Here is a 21,279-nt window from a genome sequence, read left to right on the forward strand (position 1 = left end):
GAGACTCAAACCCACAACCTTAGAGTTAGGAGTCAGACTCTCTAACCATTAGGCTACGACTTCCCCCAAAACATACATACATAGTGATCTGTATTGCCTGAGGAAATAAAACACCACATGCAATAGAGTTAATGTTACCATGCTCACATTGATCATTTTCTAACAACAACAAACCACAAGATGTTTCATTTCTATTTTATCACAGCAAATACAATTTTTTTAGGTCAAAAAAATGCAAGTCAGACATTCAAACATTAATAGTTCTGTATTACGGGTTGGGAAAGTCCATGAAATAGTTATAATGTTATAGCAGCTATAAACAGTCAATAAAGCAATAAACAATATAAAGTCATTCTTAATATCTCCTCTTCTCTCTCTCTCTCTCTCTCTCTCTCTCTCTCTCAATAAGTCAAAAAAAACAAGTCATTAGAAAAATAATCTTCTCTGATAAACGTACAAAATATTGCTCATTAAATTTCTAACCAATTAAACATCTTTAATTTGAGAGATTTGAGAATTCAGCAGCACAGTGGTATAAATATTTATTTCCAATAAGGATTAAAATCTTAAACGTCATACAAGATTACAGGAAAGATGTAGACAAGTATAATTATAATTAAAAAAATATGATAAAGTGATTTACAGTGCAAATGTAAAAGGGGAAGGAGAAATGATCATTTCTCTTTTTTCTCTTCTACTGCACATGTAGCATCGCAGCACTGTGGATTTTTAAGATTATTTGAATTCTACGATTCAGTATTAAGTAAAATGTTAAGATAATGTTCCAATATAAAGAGAGTATGCACCCAATCAGACAATTTTTTATTTCGAAACAAAATGCATTGACGTTCACATGAATTGATGCTTTTTGTTGTGATGGCATTTGCTGAAATTTGCTTTGAGAACATAAGAAGCTAGCATGTGAACCCACAGGAGCCGCTTGTGCAAAATTTCGCTGACAGTATTGACGTTTTGGGCCGAGAACGGAGTGGTGGAGCGTCCAGTTTCAGCTCGGAGTACAGTGAAGCTGTGTTACAGGTCTGTCATGTCGAGTGACGGGTTGTCGAAAGTGAGATCGACACCCTGTGAGACTTTCTTCCTCCCTCTCTGAGCCAATGCTGCACCCAGAGGCTCGATGTAGGAAGAGTTGTCACCATATTCCTCATCTTCATTAATGCTCTAGAACAGAGAAAACACATAAATAAATAGATGGGTTTTATCTCAGATATTTCCATTTTTCCTCCACTTGTTCATTCATTCACTCGTACATACACCCATCCATCCATCCAACCAGCCAGCAAGTTATCCTTTATTTCATCTATTCATCCATCCAGCCATCCTAGCTTGCTAGTTATTTCTATTTTTCATCCACTCCACCCATTCACCCAGCTGTCCATCCATCCATCTAGCTAGTTATATATTTTTCCATTCACCTGTCCACTCATTCATCTATCCTTTATCCATCCATCCATCAAAGCAAGCAAGTTAGTCATCCATCCATCCATCACTATTATTCATTCATTCATTCATTCATTCATTCCTTCATTCATTTTCTAGCGGTATCTCAGGCGTCATCGGGCATCGAGGCAGGATACACCCTGGACGGAGTGCCACCCATCACAGGGCACACACACACTCTCATTCACTCACACACTCACACACTACGGACAATTTTCCAGAGATGCCAATCAACCTACCATGCATGTCTTTGGACCGGGGGAGGAAACCGGAGTACCGGGGAGAACATGCAAACTCCACACAACAAGGTGGAGGTGGGAATCGAACCCCTAACCCTGGAGGTGTGAGGCAAACGTGCTAACCACTAAGCCACTGTGCCCCCCCAAACACTATTATTTACAGCAAAATTCACATTCTTTCTGCACATTTTATAAACATATGCTTTATGTGTAAGTTTTTTTTTTTTTACCTTCAAAGCCATGGTGTCCTTGTCAGTCATAGTCATATCCATGTTGTAGTCCAGAGAATTGAGGCTACAAACACACAGAACACATACACACCATCAGAATCACACAACACAACAGTGTTCTCATGTTCGTTCCTGATGAATTGATAGGTTGAGAGACCCTGAGCATGCCGTAAGAAAAAAAAAAGATTTCATAAAGCAAAACAACATTAAGTGCACAAATCATAACCTGAATCGCTAAACACATCTGTATAAATACGTGCAATGTGATTCTAGGTCATGCTCCATTAATGTTCCTTTAATGGCTTAAATAAGAATGAAAATATAGAAAGCATGGCATGTGGAGAGAGCTACCTATCTCTTTCTGCACTGGATGCCTCCTCATCAAATCCCAGGTCTGTGGAAGCATCGATGTTCAGGTTGAGGACCGGGTTTGCCCTGGAGAACAAACACCAGACAGCACATAGTCACATCGCTCATAGAGATTGAATGCTTAAACCTAATCTAGCTAATGTCACTTGAATGTTATGCTACATTTTCACAGCTTTGATGACTGCTAAAGACATGACATAGAATAAGAGAGTGGATAACCTTAAAGCTAAGAAATGTAAATATTTCTTCTTCCAAGCTAGTTAGTAGTCTGCTAAATGCTAGTAGTTAGCAAGCAGGCAATAGCTAGTGAGCTAGCTTTCGAAGGTAATGTCAGGGATGGTAAATTCTGACAGCTTTGCCTACCGTTAAATAAATTAGCTAAAATCTAAAAATATATAAATTCAACAGTCAGTGACTAAAATGCTACAGTAACAAAAATTGAGCTAGTTTATTTATCATTTATCATCCATATTATCATTTTCTAGATGAAAAAGGTATGGACCAGCTTATTTTTTCTCTTGCCTATAAATACATTTTAATAATTACACTGAGAAATACATACAATAATACAAATTGCTTAGTTTAATACAATCTAGCAAAATTCATCGAGTGTGTGTAGTTGTTGTTGTTGTTGTTGTTGTGTGTGCTAGTGTGTGTGTGTATCTCACCCTTCTCTTGTGTACTTGTTGGTTCCAGGAACAACAGGTCCGTCCTTCTGGTACTCAGTAGCTTCCATGGTTGCCGTGTTCATGGCCTTAGCTGCCTTCAACTTAGTCTTGTACCTAAAATAAAGAAATGCGAGTGAAACCAATTTTAAATGGCAAATAAATATCACATGCAGCAATACAAGTATGACTGCAGCGATTATTACTGAGCGATGGATTATATCAAGAGGCCAATGAATCTACAGTCTGGGCTGGAGAGAAATCAGCCACAGTCTCTGTATATACAGTATTTCTCCAGTGGTGGTGCAGTTATGCGATGTTCCATTAAATAAAGTCCAGCAAAAAAAAAGTGCTTTTCAGGATTTCTAACCACTGCCACAATGCGTTACATTTATGGTATTTGGCAGATGCCCTTATTTACATTTACAGCATTTAGCAGATGCCCTTATCCAGAGCGACATTCATTTTATTTCATTTTGTACAACTGAGGGTTAAGGGCCTTGCTCAGGGTCCCAGCAGTGGCAGCTTGGTGGACGTAGGAAGCAAACTCACAACCTTCTGATTGGTAGCCCAACACCTCAACCACTAGGCTACCACATCCCCCATTATTTCATTTATACATTTTACTCATTTATTCATTTATAACTATTATACATCTGAGCAGTTGAGGAGTAATAGTCCACCAGCGGCAGCTTTGTAGTCCGCTCGCTTGACTGTGTAACATCTTACTTTTTCCTAATGCACACCATCGATGTCGTGGTGACAACCAGGACGATCACCAGCCCTGCCACGAGTCCCAACATGATGAACAACACCGTGTTGTTTTCTTGTGGCTTCTCTGTGCTGGCCAACTGCAAAAGCAACGAACAAGAAAGAATAAACTAACCCCAGTCTATCTCCGGAAGAAGCAAGACACTAATGTACTTAATATACGATAAACAATGGCACAAATCGTTCCCGTTTTCTTACAATGCTGGTGAGACCGTACTGCTGCAAGACGACGCCATACTCTTCATACACTTCCTGAGAGTTCAGGATCTTCCCCACGTCATCCGAGTCGAGCGCCGTCCCGTTCAGGTACACAAAGTATGCCTCTAGAAGGGTCATGACTTTCCTGAAAAAAAAAAAAAAAAACCTTACAATGGAGTTAATGTGTCTTCAATTTGCTTACAGTAGTAACACAATACTAATATAAATGTAACTTTAAATGGATAAAAATAAGATGTCTCAGATAAAAACATAAATTGACTTATTATAATTGGACAAGAAGATACTATTTAACGTTGAAAATATGGAACAGTGGTCCATATCGGTCATACTATGATTACATATTTACAATGAAAGAAAGATATTATTCTGTAATTTGTTCTATTAATAAAATCCCTAATATAAATTCAAAAATAATATGATAATGATAATACATAAATTATGCAATTTTAATAATAAAGTTTAATCCACTTATCAGTATGACACATGCAGGAGAATTATAATTACGTGCATGAATTCTATCAGCATTATTTGGCACGATCTTACCGTGTGGCGTCATTTGAAGCGGGTGACACTTTAACAATATGCACCATTGCTTTTGTGGCACCGGACAAGGCCCTGGAAAAAAGAGAGAAAGAAAAAAATCACGTGCTTAACACGTGAGGCGATTGATAACTGAAAGTGAAACTGAAGCTAAGTGGATGCTGACTCGGCAACGCTCACCCTCTGATGTAAGGCAGGTTTTCGTTGACTTCGAATACGGACGAATCAAATCGGAGGCCGACTTTGTACGTCTTGTCCACTGTGACAAGCTGTAAAAAGAAAAAAGAATAAAAAAACATAAAAACAAGTGAAAAACATCTCTGTTTTGTTGTTGATGATGATGATGATGATGATGATGATGATGATGGGGTGGATATTCCATCCTTATACTTCCACGATGCTTTTTAAAAGTATATTTATTGTAAGTTTCCTCAGACTGCCACATGATAAACATACAGTAGTAGGACAATAGTTAAAGAAGTTAAACTCATTTTTTTAACATTAATTCTGTGACCTGGTGTTTACCTCCAGTATCTCGTTTGTACTCAGAATGCCGTTGTTTGCCGTCACCGTCACCAGGTACTTCCCCTGTTTGTCGGCTTCCAGGATATTAGTGGACCTGAGAAGCAGGACGACATCATGAACCGATTTGTTCGGTTGAAATATTCAAATATTAATTAAAAAAATTATTTGTTAATCACACAAAGTACAATGTGATACCGAGATGCTTCGCGACTGTCCGTGTCATAAAGTAGAATAGAAATAGAATGAAAATTATTGTAATAAATTGAAGAGTACGTTCAATAGAATTACCTCTACAAGCAATTGGATAAATAAACAAATGAACAAATAAATAAATAAATATTTTTATTTTATTATTAGTTTGATTTTCCTTCTCATACACCATGCCCAAAGTCCTCATTTGTTCCTCTTTTCTGTTTAAGGTTGTGGAATGATTTAGAAACGATTTCATCCCCGTGAACGTGCAGGACAACATGTCTACTGTATAAAGTTAAATGAAATTTTTATTTCAACTCTATTTCTAATCCATTTGATTCACTATCAGTCTCATGTTGTACCATGTATGCATTTGTCTTTATTAGTATTTCCTGTTAATGGAAACTTGTGATTTTTCTTTAGTCAGAGCTGCCGGTGTAACAGTGGATTGTTATAATCTCACTTGATAATCCCTTTGTAGTTGCCATCAACGTCCGGTTGCTCGGTTTCAGCGTAAAAAATGAGGTTTGTCGGCTGAGGCTTGTCTTCCGGATTGTTGCTGGCGAACTGCACTAAAGTGACCTTAAATTCAATCTTCTTATTGTCTCCAGAATCTCTGTCCTTGGCCTTTTGAGAGATAAACACAAGTCACAGAACCTTCCTGGTCATTTCACAGATTATTTCATAACATTCTCTGTGGCCTATTTCTAGTTTTCTGCTAGCTAGCAATTTAAAAAAAAAAAGATCCATACATAAATTTAAATGGGCACCAGAATGTCTAGGTACGTAGATATGTACAAAATAGAATGTAAATTTGAATTTATCAAAATGCATTAAATAAAAAAAACAAATAAAAAAACAAAACAAAACAAAAAAAAACACACACAAAAAGAGTACTCACATAAACCCGGGCCACACTCTTGTCTTGATCAATGTTTTCAGAGATCAGTACTACAATATAGACGTTTTATATTAATATATAATATATTTTCAATACTTTTGCATCTATTTGTAAATTATATTTATTGCTGATAGCATTTTTAAAGTATACTTTAATAATGTGAGAAGGATGTATGAATGCAGTATCTATCATAGTAATCATTAGTAATCATTACTGTAACTTTCAAACATATAACAAAAAATAGTTATAATTGAGAAATAAATAAATAACTGAACAAACAAACAAACAAATAAAAAAAAATATATATTTTTAAGATTTACCAAAAAATTCCTGGACTGGAATGAATTCGGGTACGTTGTCATTCACATCAATAATATCAATCAGGACAACACCTGAAAGAGATGATAATATACGTCACGCACCTATGTGATGTACTTAATTGTCACTAAAGCAAGGGGAAAAAAATAATTATGAAATGATTATAATAATGTCTTCAAAACTTTTTTAGGATTTTTTTTTAAAATCTCTTTTTGCATGACATCGACAGGAGACGCAGTATTCTTTTCTGCAATGAATACTGTGTTGGCTGGACATAAAACAAACCAAAAACCACAAAAAATACAGTTTTTAACAGTCCTTTATACCGCTCGTGTCCTTCCGTACGACAGCACAATTCCTGCCCCAATGGGCCGTCTTATTTTTGACCAATAACTGCAATGATATGATTGTATATCTGCATTGCATAATAATTTTTATTCACTGTTCAATTAAAAGAGTTAACAAAAAGAGTTCATGATTGAACTTGTTTATGGTGGCCACTTTGTTCTGCTTCCAACTCACCTTCTGTGCCATTTCTGCCCTTCTCTGTGTAAAGGTCCACCACCCGAGCGGTCATTTTTACCTGAGGGCACTCCTCGTAGTCGATCGTTATGCCCTCTGCAGTCATCACGGCCCCGTTGCTCTTCAGATCAAACCATTGCTCTTTACACGGAACCCATGTGAGGTTGATGAGGCATGTGAAAGAAACAAGCTCGTAGACCAGAAAGTGGTGAGTGTCCAGGTCGCTAGCGACAATTTTACCGATTTCCGTCCCTGCCACTGTATTCTCCTCCACACGAAACGTTATCCCGCTAGGGAAACTAGGCGGCGTGTCGTTTACATCTTCCACCACTACATCCACCATGCAGGTAGCAGCATTGTTGTTCAGATCTGTGGCCTCGACTGTCAGCGTGTACTTCTTGTTTTCACTCTCATAGTCCAGCGCTACATCTGGATCCACCATGATCTTCCCTCGGTAGTCTGCACCATCAGGCTCTGACACGCACAGGAAGGTGCCTCCGCTGCCACTTATAATGCGGAAAGATATGCGGTTGTTGTATTCGGTTTGATCAGCGTCGGTTGCGTACACAAAACCCACGAAGGCGCCTGTGGGAGGAAATTTTTTCAACACATAACGAAACTGCACGGTACAGCCGTAGCTAATCATAGCTAATCAGAATATACATTTATTTGATACAATATGAACTGTTTATTTTTATTCTGATAACGGAAATAGATTCTGAAGAAGCTACACCCACATTATAGCCTAGCTAGCTAGCTCAGATTTAAGTTCATTGGCTTCCCTTTTTCTTTTTCGTCTTTATCTGAAGACCTTTCGTATTTTAGACGCTAAATCCTGCTGTAGTACAGTAACTGTTTTAAAACAGGAAGTGGAGATTTATGTAGCAAAACAGACTCTCCAGTGCGCTTTTACTGGGAATGCTAAATATAAGCACTGTTAGTTTGCTGCTCAAATAACTGCTGTACGGTATTTCATACCGAACTACTTTTACACACGGACGAACAAAATACACCGTATGCTTTAATTCACATTAATGATGAGCATTAACAATAATAATGATAATTTAGCACACACAAACACACAAGTAACTTGCCTGTTAAACTTTCGTTCACACTAAAGGTGTATTCTGATTTTAGGAACACAGGTGAGTTGTCATTTTCATCCTGGATTGAAATATAAGACAGAATCGAGCACAACGTCAGAAAAACTTCATGATGATTGACCACTTATACTAGATTTCTAACAAAAATGGTCTTTTCAGCAGACAGCAAATGTAGCAAAAAATATTTAAGCCAACAATTAAGCGCAAAAATAGAAAGTCCTTAGGTCAAGAAAATTGAACTTGACAATGGCACAATTTTGACTAATTTACGCGATGATGGACAGATGTCAGAAAACAGGACATCAGGGACAATTATCTACTAATAAAGATATTAAGAATTTTCCATGGGACCATTATCTACACTGACCATTTCATGCTACACAATACAGTTAGCATTACAGCTACAGTATGTAGCGCAGAGTGTGTCAGAAGATTGGAATTTGAGGATGAGGATGATTCCATTGCCCAACATCAATAAAATGCAATGACTTGTTTGAATTTGCTTGAAACATTAACTTTGCTTCCTAATTTGCATGCTGAGTAAAGTTTTGCTAATTTGCTAACTAAGTTAGCCTGTTTTCTTTGCTAATGTAAGTCCAGGCTGATTTAAGCATTTAGCTACTTATATCTCTAGCTACTGCTAAATATCGCAAACTAGTTTAGCTTTAAGAAAGTAACTTTCATGTTAGAAAAATGACCAATTTAATTTGAACAGTTTTTAAAATTTAAAATTTTTTAATATTTGACTACATTTAAAGAAGCGTTTTGTTTTTTTTACTTTGAATTAGGGCTAATAATTGTTTTAACTTTGAATTGAATATTGAAGAGTTTTTCATATAAAATTTCGCTGAGGTATAATTAGGACCCAGTCTGCAAATACCCAACATATATAAGATATTTTTCAATCGTAGCTGATGCTACTCATCTGGACAAAATGTCAACTGTTGTTGCACTAATATTCATCTGTATTATAAACAGCTTAGCTACACTGCTAACATAAATACAGAGGGTTTCATCACCGTATCACATTGTTAGATGAACATATATGTCTTAAGATTAAGGGTCTAAACACTCACGTCGACGTTGATGATGAATTTGACCCAAGAGGACAGAGCTGGTATGCCCATGTCTGTGGCTGTTATGTTGAGTGTGATCACTCCTTTCAGCTTGACATCGATGGCTTCACGGTCCAGAGCCCCTTTGCTGGTTAGCTCCCCTGTATCCTTATTGATAGTGAAGTTGCTACTGTATTCCCCGGGCTCAATGCCGTACTTGATTGCGCTGTTGGGAGTGCCTGGCTCGTCGTTATCTTGAGCCTAAACAAGTATCAAACAAACACTGTAAAAGTCTACTACTACATCTGAGGTGGATGTGTGATTCTTTTCAGAGAAAACAGCTTTGAATCTGTTTTGTAAACGGTAATTAAATGAATACGAGTAAAGAGCCAGAATTAAATTTGACAAAATAAAATGACGACCTTATTAAGTAAACAGAAGGTTAACACAAACCTCAACAAACGGTCTTTCCTTTTCCTTTTAGCCTTTTTACCACCTTTTGTGAGAACATGTGTATAAATGATTCATTTGGACTTAACCCAAAATTGAAACAAAATCCAAACTGATACAAAAGTCTTCTGAATACTAAGCCCACATTTACGGTAATGCAAACTGAGGCTAAATCCAAAGTGAGACTAAACCCAAACTAACAGTCAGCACAAACCGATACTAAACACAAACGTATACTAAACCCAGACTAAAACTAAACCCAGACTGAAACTAAGCCCAAACTTATACTGAACCCAGACTGATACCAGACTCAAACTGATATCAAAGTCAAACTACACCTAAACATATACTAAAACTTAACTGATACCAAACTTAGACTGATACTAAACCCAAACTGAGTCTAAACCCAAACTGAAGCTAAACCCAAACTTATACTAAACCCATGCTGCCATCACCATGACCAGGCACAAATACTTTTAGTCAGAGTAGGTGATATTTTTTCTCTCACCTCGACATAAGTGTTCAGCACGTTGTTCTCACGAATGAAGACCTGATATGGATTTTGGAGAAACTGTGGTGTCTGGTCATTAACATCATCAACGGTGATCTCCAGAACAGTGGTGCCCACATTCCCCACTGAGTCTTTGGCCTGCAGAGTTGCAAAGTACAAGTTCCTGCGCTCACGGTCCAGCTCTTTTCCGTTTTTCACGTAAATGCTCCCGTTGGTTGTGTAGACATTAAATAAAAGCAGTCTGAGAAAGAAAAGTAAATCATACGTTGTGATGTTTCACCACTAGGTACAGTAAATAATAATGTATTCAAATGAGCTGCTGTTTAAAAACGAATCACCTCCTAACCAATCAGGAGTCAGAATTAACTACCATGAGCAGCTGTCACAATTTTGCAATTTAAAAAAATTTGCAACGTACAACTTTTAAACAAATTTTAAAAGCTCCAGATTTTCCTATTAGGTTGAGACTAATTTGAACCACTGCATGTAAACTACAGTTTCTGACACGTTTATAGTACATACATGTTATCAGGGAGCAGTGTGTAGGTGAGCTTGTTGTTGTCCAGTGCGTCTTCATCTGTCGCCTGTGGGACACAAAAAAGATGAGTAAGTGAAGGTAAATCCAAACTGAGACAAAGATCAAATTGTGCTTGAGAGTAAACTCAAATTTATTCTAAATCCCAATCGTAAAATTAAGAGTAAGTTCAACTAGACAAGCACAAACTGACAGTAAACCCAAACTAAGAGAAAGACCAAACTGATATTAAGAGAACATTGAAAGATGAAACCCAAACAGAGACCCGACTCAATACGAAGTCCAAATTTATAGTAATCCAAACTAAGAAGAAAACCAAACTAATATAAACTGAGTCTAAACACATACTTATACTAAACACAAACTTATACTGAGCCGTAACTGAGACTAAGCCCAAATCAACCTGATGATAAATCTAAACTGAAACTAAACCCAAATTAATATTTAACATAAACTGATAGCAAATATGAACTGACAATAAACCCAAATTGATATTTAGCCCATACTAAAACTAAATCCAAACTGATACCAAACACAAATTGAGGCCAACTTATACTAAGCTCAAACCAATAGTAAGTACAAATTTATAGTAATCCAAAGTGAGACCAACCCAATCTAATATTCAGCACAAACTGGTACCAAACCCAAACTGATACTGAGCTCAATCCGTACACATACCGTAATGGTTTCCAAGATGGTTCCATTTTCACAGTTTTCTGGAACTGTTAATTCATAAGTGTCTTTTACAAATTTTGGGATGTTATCATTGATGTCCTTGATTTTAATGGTGACAGTAGCTGTAGACACAAATTTAGGTTCTCCGACATCTGTGGCCACCACCTGAATAAACCAAAGAATCCCTTTAAATATCTGATTGTTCTGGGAATTTTAATTATGTACGACTTTTAAAATCATGCGAAACGGTTATGATCACTCGATGAGCATTACTGATTATGTAGATAATGGTGCACAATTCGATTGTAAAATGAGTAGATGCCAGATGGGTAGTAAATCCCCCAGCTAATTACCCAAACCACTCTAATAGCACTCGAATTAGTCAGATTAAAAGTAAAACGTCTAACGTTGGTGTTCATTTCCAGACTTCTGGTTATTTTCTAAAAGAATGAATGCTTTGGGAACAATAAACAAATAACATGTTCTGCTGCTTTTATCTAGTGCACTTGTTCACACTCGTACTTGCACAATCATGGTTTGTTTTTTCTCGTAGTCAATGGCGGCTGGGTCTTTGATCAGGATCTGCACGACTCGGTCTGACATGTCGTTTTTGGGTGAGACAGAAAAGGCGTCTTTATCTGTTCCTTCGAGGTGGAGCTGGAAACGGCTGTTCTCGCCCTGAAAGCAATAAATAACAGATTTTAAAAAATCGCATCCTAGTTCTTCGGAACCATTTTTTTAGTACCATTGTGTATTAGTACATCTGTAACAAAAGAATATTAATAGATCTGACCCAAAAGGTAATTATCAAGTGCTGTCCTGTTCCATCTTGTATTTTTCATGCACCTATGCTAACAGCTGGAAGCATGACCATGAAGAAGCAATACTCTATATTTACATGAATCATCATTTAAGGGTTAAACTGGAAACTATATATACTGTGAATCACTTATGATCCAGTATGACTGAAAATGTGCTTCATCTCACCGCATCTGCATCTTTGACCCTCATGTTTAACCCTGTGATGGACAGACCGACGGATGCATGCTCATCCACTTCACCGCTGAAGTCTCTTGTCTCTATGCACACTTCTACGTCTCCTTCGCACTTGTAAAATAGCGGCGGCTTGTCGTTCAAATCGTCGATTTGGATACTGAGCGTCGATGTGGTGCTCGCGTGAATGCCGTTCACGTTCAGATTAGCTTCGGTGGCCTGGGAGAAAAAGAATTTTAACCTAATTTGGAAAACTTTCAGAGAAAAAGTGCATAATTCATGAATTCAACCAGATTCATTAAAAAGATAATATGTGTCTTCTATTCTATTTTTATTATTATTGTTGTTGTTCATGATAGTATTGTCATTGTTATTATGATTATGGAAGACACAATTTAAAGCTTTGAAACTTTTGTGAAAACATAGTGACTAAAGGTAAAGTAAAGTTCTATACAGCAGGTATGATTAATACCTTCACAGTGAGCTTCACAATAGCTTCAATGTCCATTAAGGCCTCGCGGTCAATGTCGCTCATGACCCTAACAATGCCAGTATCCGACTCGATTTGGAACAGACCGTTTACACTGCTGTCTGTAAAAATATACAAAAAAAGAGTTTAGTTCACAATTTAATCCACAATCAGAACGCAAGTCTCACTGATTGTTATAGATTCCACCATGATTTTTGACTAACACTCCCCAAAGTCTATAACTCAAAGTAAATTACTTTGTAAACTTTCATAGTCTTTTTTTGTGTGTTCTATAAATTGTTCATAATAAAATTTCAAAATGAGTTGTATATAAACTAAAGTAAAAAAATTATTACACCTTCAATGGTATAACTGATGATGTCATTGATCCCCGTGTCTGGATCTCTGGCCACGACCGTAAACACGGACGTCCCCTGGAAAAGGAAATATCACATTCTCTGCTCATGACATTGAAGGGTTTAAAGCTGTCGTTCATAATTTGTAAGCAAAAGTTTATATCCAATATACAACAGTAAGTCAAATTGTAACTCCAAACTGGTTTTAATATTTGTAAGCTTTTAAAAATAAGAGTAAAGCTAGCAAGCTAAGAAAAACCTTATTAAATCAGATGGAGCTGGTACGTACCACACTTGAGTGCTCCATCACTCTAGCTGTGTTTGGGAGATTTAAGAACTGAGGATTGAGATCTGGTATATCAACTACTGTAATGAAGGCAGTTGCGACAGCCCACTGAACAAAGTTGGGATTGCCCGAATATGGTCCTCCGCCATCCTGAAGTAATAAACAAATCAATGGATTAACATGATGTTTATACAGTATGCTATGTATATAGCTACTGAGACTTTAGATGCTAACAAGCTAGCTAGATGCTAACAAGCTAGGAAATATCTGTCATGTCCTACAGTCCAGAACATCTTGTGTACTAAAACATGGCCGTCACTGAATGCATTTCCATTCGCTTACTGTTACACACCTGTTTGTGATCACAAGCTTAACTATAAGAACCACCCAGCTGAGTTAGTTGTGAGGACTGACTTATCTTCTGAGGCTAAGCCTTTACTTTAGCTAGTTGCCTGTGTGTGTGTGCCTTGTGTCAATTTTTAAGCAAAATTATTATGTCTAAAATCATAATAATTTCCTTCTTGTCGAAGTTTGTGCATGGGAAAAAAACTCTTGGTTGAAACTGCAATTGTAATTAACAACGAAACCGAACTTCATTTCTAGGAGTGAAAATAATCAGGATGCTAATGCAGATATGATCATGAAGTGAACTATTCTTTGTAAAAGCTTGTCAGAAAGGTCTACAAGGCATCAGGTAAAGTTGTCCTCTGGGAAATAATTCCAACTCACTTCCAAAATACTGTTTGCAGGTGCAAAAGTAATCACTGTAAGAATTGGAGTGATGAATTTCTATGATAGTTTTTTCTTCATCAAGAAGGCTAAATAAACTGAACACTTAAAAACACCAAACACACTCTTCAGTGTACACATCGTTTGAAAGTTCAGCTTCCAGCAGTGTCCTACTTCTACTTCAAACTTTTAAGCTCAGCACAATACTACAATATTCTTCTGTAAAACTGTGAATGGAGATGGACTCACCGTCGCATTGATCTGTAACTGATAAAACGGGCTCTTCTCTGTGAAATTAAGCGCCTTGTCCAACACAACATCTCCTTTTCTTGAGATGGAGAACACACTGAGTCCTTCAACCGGGATGGACTATCACACACAAACACATAAAAAAAAACTATTGTATTGATCAGAATCATAATGTTGAATGGTTGCATCCATTCGTCCATTAAGTTCCAGTTTTTGGAGGAAACCTTACAGCTTTTAGTTTCCAAGTAGTTTCTTTGAGTTCTTATTTATAAACTTCTATGTTGACCCTAATGTTTTCCATCAGAGAGGGATTCAATTGGTTCTACTGATTTGTTCGTTTGTGGGGAAGCCCTAATTGCTCTTGAGAGCTAGAACTGAAGTTTTTTCCCTATCTGAGAGGGCTTCAAATTGAACATTGTGCAAATAGAACATTGAGAATTCTTAACATTCATAATTCCCTTTGTGGAAACCAGTTCTTTCTTTACTGTTACTTTGGCCATTTTCCATTTCTGGATGTCTCCTACATCATATTCTTTTTTCCCAAAGAGCCACGAAACAGAACATACCTTATCGAATTTGTATGAGACCGTCCCGGCTGGTCCATCATCAGGATCTGTGGCTGTCACAACAAACACTGTAGTGCCCACAGCGGTGTTCTGTGAGTGGAACCATGCATAAATCATAGATTTATTTACAGGTATTTATTCAATATATTTTGGTTATATATTTCAATGTATTATTTTTGTGAGCAAATCTACCACGGACACACATATATACAGGGGCTGGACAATGAAATTGAAACATTGGCCAATGCAGAGTTGGAGGTTTCATGCCTACATATGTGCAACCTGGTGGCCAATCTTCACTGATTTCACATTCCATAAGTAGGAGTGCGACTATATCAATATTCAAGTTCGGGCTGTTAAAGGCAAACATTTGACAATCATGTGGTTTCAATGGTGCCAGAAGCAGAAACCTTGTGTTGTTGAAAATGTAAATTATGTGTTTTTCTCTCCATTCTTCCCCTCCACTGTCTGGGAGCAGTACAGTGGCAAGAAACCCCAAAGAAGATGACCACTTTGTCTACTGTGTGCCCAGACTGGAGCTCAGAGGTGGAACATGACCACATCACTGCCAAGGACTGCTATTCTGCAGGACCATGTGCACCCAATCATTGTTTCAAACATTGTACCCTTAAGTTGTTGCAGTGTATTAGGATGATAATGCACCAATACACACAGCAAGAAGAGGGATTTGATGAAAATAAACGTAAAGTTGAACATCTCCCATGGTCACCACTGTCAACAGATGTGAACATTATAGAAATACTTTGGGGTGTTTTCACAGCAAGCGTCAGAAAATGTTTTCTTCTCCAGCATCACATATTGACCTGGCCACTGTTCTGCAAGAGGAATGGCTCAAAATCCCTCTGGCCACGGTGCAGGACTTGTATCTTTCCTACACCTACACCATAATATGTAAATTATTGTGGTCTAAAACCCATTGTTTCAGTCTCATTGTGTCCATGTGTGTATATATGCATGACTGTAAATGCTTATTTTTCTCTCCCACCTCTGGAATGTTTATGTTGTACGGCCCATTTATGAACGTTGGCTTGTTGTCATTTGTGTCATTCACAACGATGTTAATACGCCTTTTGGTCTGAAAACAAAAGCTGTAATGTTAGAGAGCACTGGTTCAAGAACAACAACCTGAGCTGATTTCCAAATTGTATGAAACAAACCTACCGGTTCAAGTATCCCATCTGAAACAGAAGCTAGTACAGTAAAGAGCTGGTTGGTCTGAGGGGAAAAAAATTATCGAACAGGTCAACTGCTGCCCTTTAAGGGAACCAAAAACTACTGAATGTGTTTTTAAATGTTCCTTATGCTAAAATCACCTCTCGGTCGAGTTTAGTTCTGAGGTAGACGTCACCGGTATTTGCGTTTACAGAGAAAATACCGTTGTCCTCTGTGATTGCATAGGTCAGAGGGTCATTGTCTAGATCATATGCCTCGATTTTGAATGCAAAATCTCCTGTGGAGGAAAATAATTGTCTGTTTTTAGTTAAGGGGTGAAAATGTGGGGTTACCGTTTTGGAGCATAGAGACGCAGAATCAGATGCAGACTATCGCATGACCTGCAACTGTAATCATCCTGTTTACTTATATTGTACCTGGAGATAGTTCCTCAGACAGAGTCACTAAAGATGTTTTAATGACTGGAATGTTCTGACTGTAGCCTGGGAGAACACACACAAAACCAAAATCATTTATAATAATAATAATAATAATAATAATAATAATAATAATAATAATAATAATAATAATAATAATAATAATAAACATTAATAATATTAACACAACAAACTGTATTTTATTATTATTATTGGCTTCAAGGAAGAGAAACGAATAGAGGCTAGTGACTGCTGTTTAGGGATTGGCCGTTTTAACTAATAAGTGATACCTGATAACGGGAACTACATGTATCTTGTTTTTTGGATGATCCACAACATTAAATATAACTATAACACGTCGCTGTCACCGATTAATTTCCTATAACAACACAACCCTAGAATTTTATTGAATATCCTATGTAGTATATACACAAATCATTACCTATACTGTTATATATCTATCCAAGCATCATATCAATAGTCATTTCCAGTATCAGGTACAATGCCCATATTGGCAACACTGACAGTGATAAAAAAGATTTTTCCAAATGTATGTCATATTTGCTGTTGCACGACTAAATTACTCAGATAATAAATAACCTGTACTTTGAACCCTTTAAGCGCTAACAGCGTAAAAGCTTTAACAGTGTATCAGTGCATCTAATTTACCTGTCAGTTAGATACTTACAGGTGGCAAAGAGAGTCGAGAGCAGAAGTAAGGAGTTCCACATGCCCCTTCCGTCCAACTGTGAATGAAGAATAATATAAAACACATTATATTATAGGTACACGTATATGGGCTCCAACACTTTTACCAAAATCTTAGAACAAAAATAATAATTACATTACTGTAATGTGATCTGTTATTATTATACTGTATAAAATCATATTTTCTGTATGTGCGGAAAACATTCACATGGCGAAATTTGGATATTTTCTCGACACACAAGGTTTTTGTTCTACAAAAGCTTCCTTAGAATTAGTTAAAGCTTTGGACTTTTAACAATTTCAAACAATTTAAGTAATAATTTTAGAAATTTCTATGTCTATATAAATTACATTCATTATCTGCTGATATAATTTATGCTCAGCTTTGTTGTTTCAAAGTTTCAAAGTCTCTGTAATAACAAGGTACGTATGTAATTGTCTCATTATGTTTGACCTTTGCACTTTTCAGGAAACTAATGGTGTCTCGGGATTTTATTACAAGACACAAAGTAAGTTCAAACTTTAATGGAAGAAAAAAATGATTTTGTTTGAATTGGAGTTTAAGTGCTAAATTTAATCCTAGAGTTTCTTTGGATGATGAAAATGTTTTAGAATAATGTTCACAATATTATTAGCATAGGCGTTTATTTAGAGTAATATTTTCTTTTGTACCTTTGAGAAAATCAGCTCAACATCGAATCCGATTAAAATCGAATTTAAAATCCACAAACCCACTGATTTCATTAAATTGTTCCCCAATTTGTACTTAATGTAAATTGTTATGTTTCATGTAAGAACATACTATTCCTTTATATTTCTTTCACACGCAGATTTTTCAGCTAAGGATAAAGTCTGAGCAGGAAGCTATCATGTCCTATTTGTTCGTATTATTTATTTCTATCTGATAAAAACAGCTCACCTTCCCCATTCTCGTCCTCGATGCTGTTCTGGTGGATGTTGTCACTTGAGTGATGTGAACTTGTGGATGTGGCGAGACCTTTGTCTGCTACAAACCCTGTCGATTGCCATCATCCCGCTGTAAACGTGAATCATTAACATGGTGCGAGGGAAATAAACAGCACAACTGAACTCACCTGAGACTGCAGAGCTTAATATTGTGGTCTGGATCCAACGATCTCCTAAGATAAAGGATGTTTAAATATAATGAACTGATCTAGTTTGTTGGAATAATCGCCTCAGATCATCCTTATAGGAAAGGACGTACAATAAATAAAATTCTTGACATTTTTTGTTTGTATTTATTAAAAGAACTAAAAGAACAGCTACAACTCCACCCCCGTGATGTTGACAGTTACGGTGGGATGAGCCGGATTAGCTACAACTCCACCCCCGCGACGTTGACAGTTACAGTGGGAGGAGCTGGATTAGCTACAACTCCACCCCCGCGACGTTGACAGTTACAGTGGGAGGAGCTGGATTAGCTACAACTCCACCCCCTTGACATTGACAGTTAGAGTGGGAGGATCCTTGGTGCATCTTTGGGAGGGGAAACAAGAACATTAGTTAGAAAATATAAATCCAAGCTTAAAATAACAAATAAATAAATAATACATAACAAACTATGGATTCATACAATTGCAAGTGCCATGAAGGGTAATAAACACAAATCAGTGTGAATAAATAAACGAGAGCTCTCTTAACTTGATTTTGATCGTAAGACTTGATTGTTTTTGTCAGTTTGTTCTATGAGGTGAAAACTTTTTCAGCAGTAGTTATAATAGCTTGTGTGTCAATGGAAACTGTGACAAAACTGTAGGATTATTGAATCGTAGCATGTTGTGGTAAAGTGCTGCACAAATTACACACTACAAACACAAAGAGAAGAACAATTAAGAACAGAAGAGTTAGATGTAATGGTCATTAATATGGTGTTTCAGCCTACTTGTTCATGAAGGTCCACCATGATGGAGGTCTGCTGAGGCGGGTGTGTGGGTGGATGGAGCATGCGGGGAAGCGTGCACGACTGCTCTGTCTCGTTGCCCCCACTGCCAGCGTGCTGGAGGACTGCAGAAACAAACCCGACCGTTACCTCGACGCTATCTACTTTAAACATCTGCAAATATTTAAATAAGGCAAACAAACAGGACGCAAGGACACAATTCACTATGCAGACAAAAGCAGGGCGGGTTGATTGACCGTACTATGACTAGAATGGGGTCGTGTGTCTGCACAATTCACCACTGGCACACCTTAAATCTACATACAGTATGATTTTACATTTCCAGCATTTGGCAGATGCCCTTATCCAGAGCAACTTACAGTATCTCATTTTAATACAACTGAGCAATTGAGGGTTAAGGGCCTTGCTCAGGGGCCCAACAGTGGCAGCTTGGTGGACCTAGGTTTAAACTCACAACCTTCCAATTGGTAGCCCAACACCTTGACCACTAGGCTACCACATACCACAAGATAGGTTTGGTGTTGGAGCAGGAAAAGAGTTTGAACATTTGTTTAAAGAGTGAAAGTTGTAAGCAACCCTCACCTTCTCCTGAGGTGCACAGGTGCGTTGCAAGGACCCCCGATGAAGCTCCTCTGGTTTAAGGGGGCTGTTGGCGGCCGCCTATTCACAGCTATTTCCCATGGTCGCATTGGGGATGTTGTGAAGAACGAGTCGCAGCCACGGGTGGGGAGCACTGGTGCTCGAGGCACTCTGGTCCGGCAGCATCAGGTTCTCTTCGGCCTCATACTTCTGGTGGTGGCTGACAGGAGCACAACCTGATGTGTTCCTTTACCATCTAAGATGGTTTTTCCTCCCTACAGTCACCCGAGTCACCTCAGACTTGCTCATTGGGGATAAATACAAACACATTTAAATATATTGAATATTAATCTTTATAATAACCTTTTGTTCTATCTCACAAGACCTTCTGCCCTTCATTACCACTATCATCAATAGATCTATAGCATCTGGTCAGGTACCAACTACTTTCAAGAGAGCAAGGGTTATTCCAATCCTAAAGAAACAGGCTCTGGATGCATCAGACATCAGTAACTACAGACCGGTATCACTTCTCTCGTTTCTTTAAAAAATTCTTGAACCCTCAATTGCTCAGTTGTATAAAATGTTAGTTGCTCTGGAGAACTTGGAGAATGTAAAACTTTTTTTTGGGCTGCAATTTCATGCTATTTACAGCAAGCCAGGTAAACATCTGATACATCTGACCTTCAGATTCAGATATAGGCCACATCATTAATAATAGCAACACGCCGCTTACAAAATACTTTATTATATGCTTCGAACATTTACGTGATACATAATCCACGTTATTTTTTATTATTAATAGCAAGAAGCCTCTTCCCATGATGAGGTCTGATAAGGTTCAGAGACACTTGTAAGAAGATCACGGACCATATTCTTAGCTAAAATTTATACCACAGGGAAACAGGAAACAGTCAAACAGCAAAAGTCTATCAATGTTCCTGGTAATTGAAAGCAATCAAAATTCTTTTCCAAGAATTGTTTACATTTATTTCATGCTCCACAAATACACTAAATAGATATATTTCTGATACATAGATGTCTGAAAAATATGTTATATTTAAGTTTACTGTGTAGAATGCGTGTATGAATTAGCATGATCTAGCTAAAGAAACTTGCAATCTAGTTCACTTGGTATCGTTAACTTAAGTACAGAATAGAAGTTAGGACATTTTTTGGATTGGCTTTGTTAATTAGGTTAGTTTTCAACAGATCACATCTTGAGAGTTATCATTTTGTTCATCACTACTTTTACTCAGGTGAATTATTACTCCAGTACTTTCACCCAAGTCATTCTGTCTTGTACTCTTTCCACAACCGTTCACATGCACCGCAGCAGAGAAGCCGAAAGCTTGACCACTAACGTGTTTTCTAATGCTTGAGATCACTAGTGGAATTCTGACCATTGTTTGTATCAGACGTTTATGTAACGGACAGGAGCTAATCTGAAAGAACTCATTAGTGGTATTCAGGGGAATTCAGGGGAATATTTTGGAATTTTGGTCCAAAATACTGCAACTGTTTTTCCCCCCACA

General features: G+C 37.4%; 1 protein-coding gene across 1 annotated transcript in view; it reads right to left on the bottom strand.

Moving 5' to 3' along the window:
• The window catches only part of cdhr2 (cadherin related family member 2), an 18,804-nt gene extending 541 nt beyond the window's left edge, over positions 1–18,263 (bottom strand). Inside the window, exons 1-31 of the mRNA XM_047801273.1 lie at positions 18,164–18,263; positions 17,225–17,282; positions 16,537–16,602; positions 16,261–16,397; positions 16,109–16,162; positions 15,933–16,022; positions 14,927–15,016; positions 14,361–14,480; positions 13,386–13,532; positions 13,099–13,174; positions 12,744–12,862; positions 12,266–12,490; positions 11,801–11,956; positions 11,282–11,443; positions 10,591–10,652; positions 10,066–10,309; positions 9,129–9,368; positions 8,044–8,113; positions 6,950–7,534; positions 6,430–6,501; positions 6,110–6,159; positions 5,672–5,835; positions 5,017–5,110; positions 4,672–4,760; positions 4,495–4,566; positions 3,931–4,075; positions 3,691–3,812; positions 2,965–3,078; positions 2,279–2,362; positions 1,928–1,991; positions 1–1,179 (exon numbers count right to left, since the gene is read on the bottom strand). The exon at positions 1–1,179 is cut by the window's left edge and continues 541 nt beyond it. Of these exons, the coding sequence (XP_047657229.1) occupies positions 1,033–1,179; positions 1,928–1,991; positions 2,279–2,362; positions 2,965–3,078; positions 3,691–3,812; positions 3,931–4,075; positions 4,495–4,566; positions 4,672–4,760; positions 5,017–5,110; positions 5,672–5,835; positions 6,110–6,159; positions 6,430–6,501; positions 6,950–7,534; positions 8,044–8,113; positions 9,129–9,368; positions 10,066–10,309; positions 10,591–10,652; positions 11,282–11,443; positions 11,801–11,956; positions 12,266–12,490; positions 12,744–12,862; positions 13,099–13,174; positions 13,386–13,532; positions 14,361–14,480; positions 14,927–15,016; positions 15,933–16,022; positions 16,109–16,162; positions 16,261–16,397; positions 16,537–16,602; positions 17,225–17,282; positions 18,164–18,172 (3,927 nt within the window). The 5' untranslated portion in view covers positions 18,173–18,263 and the 3' untranslated portion in view covers positions 1–1,032. The remainder of the gene's footprint in view (positions 1,180–1,927; positions 1,992–2,278; positions 2,363–2,964; positions 3,079–3,690; positions 3,813–3,930; positions 4,076–4,494; positions 4,567–4,671; positions 4,761–5,016; positions 5,111–5,671; positions 5,836–6,109; positions 6,160–6,429; positions 6,502–6,949; positions 7,535–8,043; positions 8,114–9,128; positions 9,369–10,065; positions 10,310–10,590; positions 10,653–11,281; positions 11,444–11,800; positions 11,957–12,265; positions 12,491–12,743; positions 12,863–13,098; positions 13,175–13,385; positions 13,533–14,360; positions 14,481–14,926; positions 15,017–15,932; positions 16,023–16,108; positions 16,163–16,260; positions 16,398–16,536; positions 16,603–17,224; positions 17,283–18,163) is intronic.
• Between the last annotated feature and the right edge of the window lie 3,016 nt (positions 18,264–21,279).

Source organism: Tachysurus fulvidraco, chromosome 15 (genome assembly GCF_022655615.1).
Source record: "Tachysurus fulvidraco isolate hzauxx_2018 chromosome 15, HZAU_PFXX_2.0, whole genome shotgun sequence".
Lineage (NCBI taxonomy): Eukaryota > Metazoa > Chordata > Actinopteri > Siluriformes > Bagridae > Tachysurus > Tachysurus fulvidraco.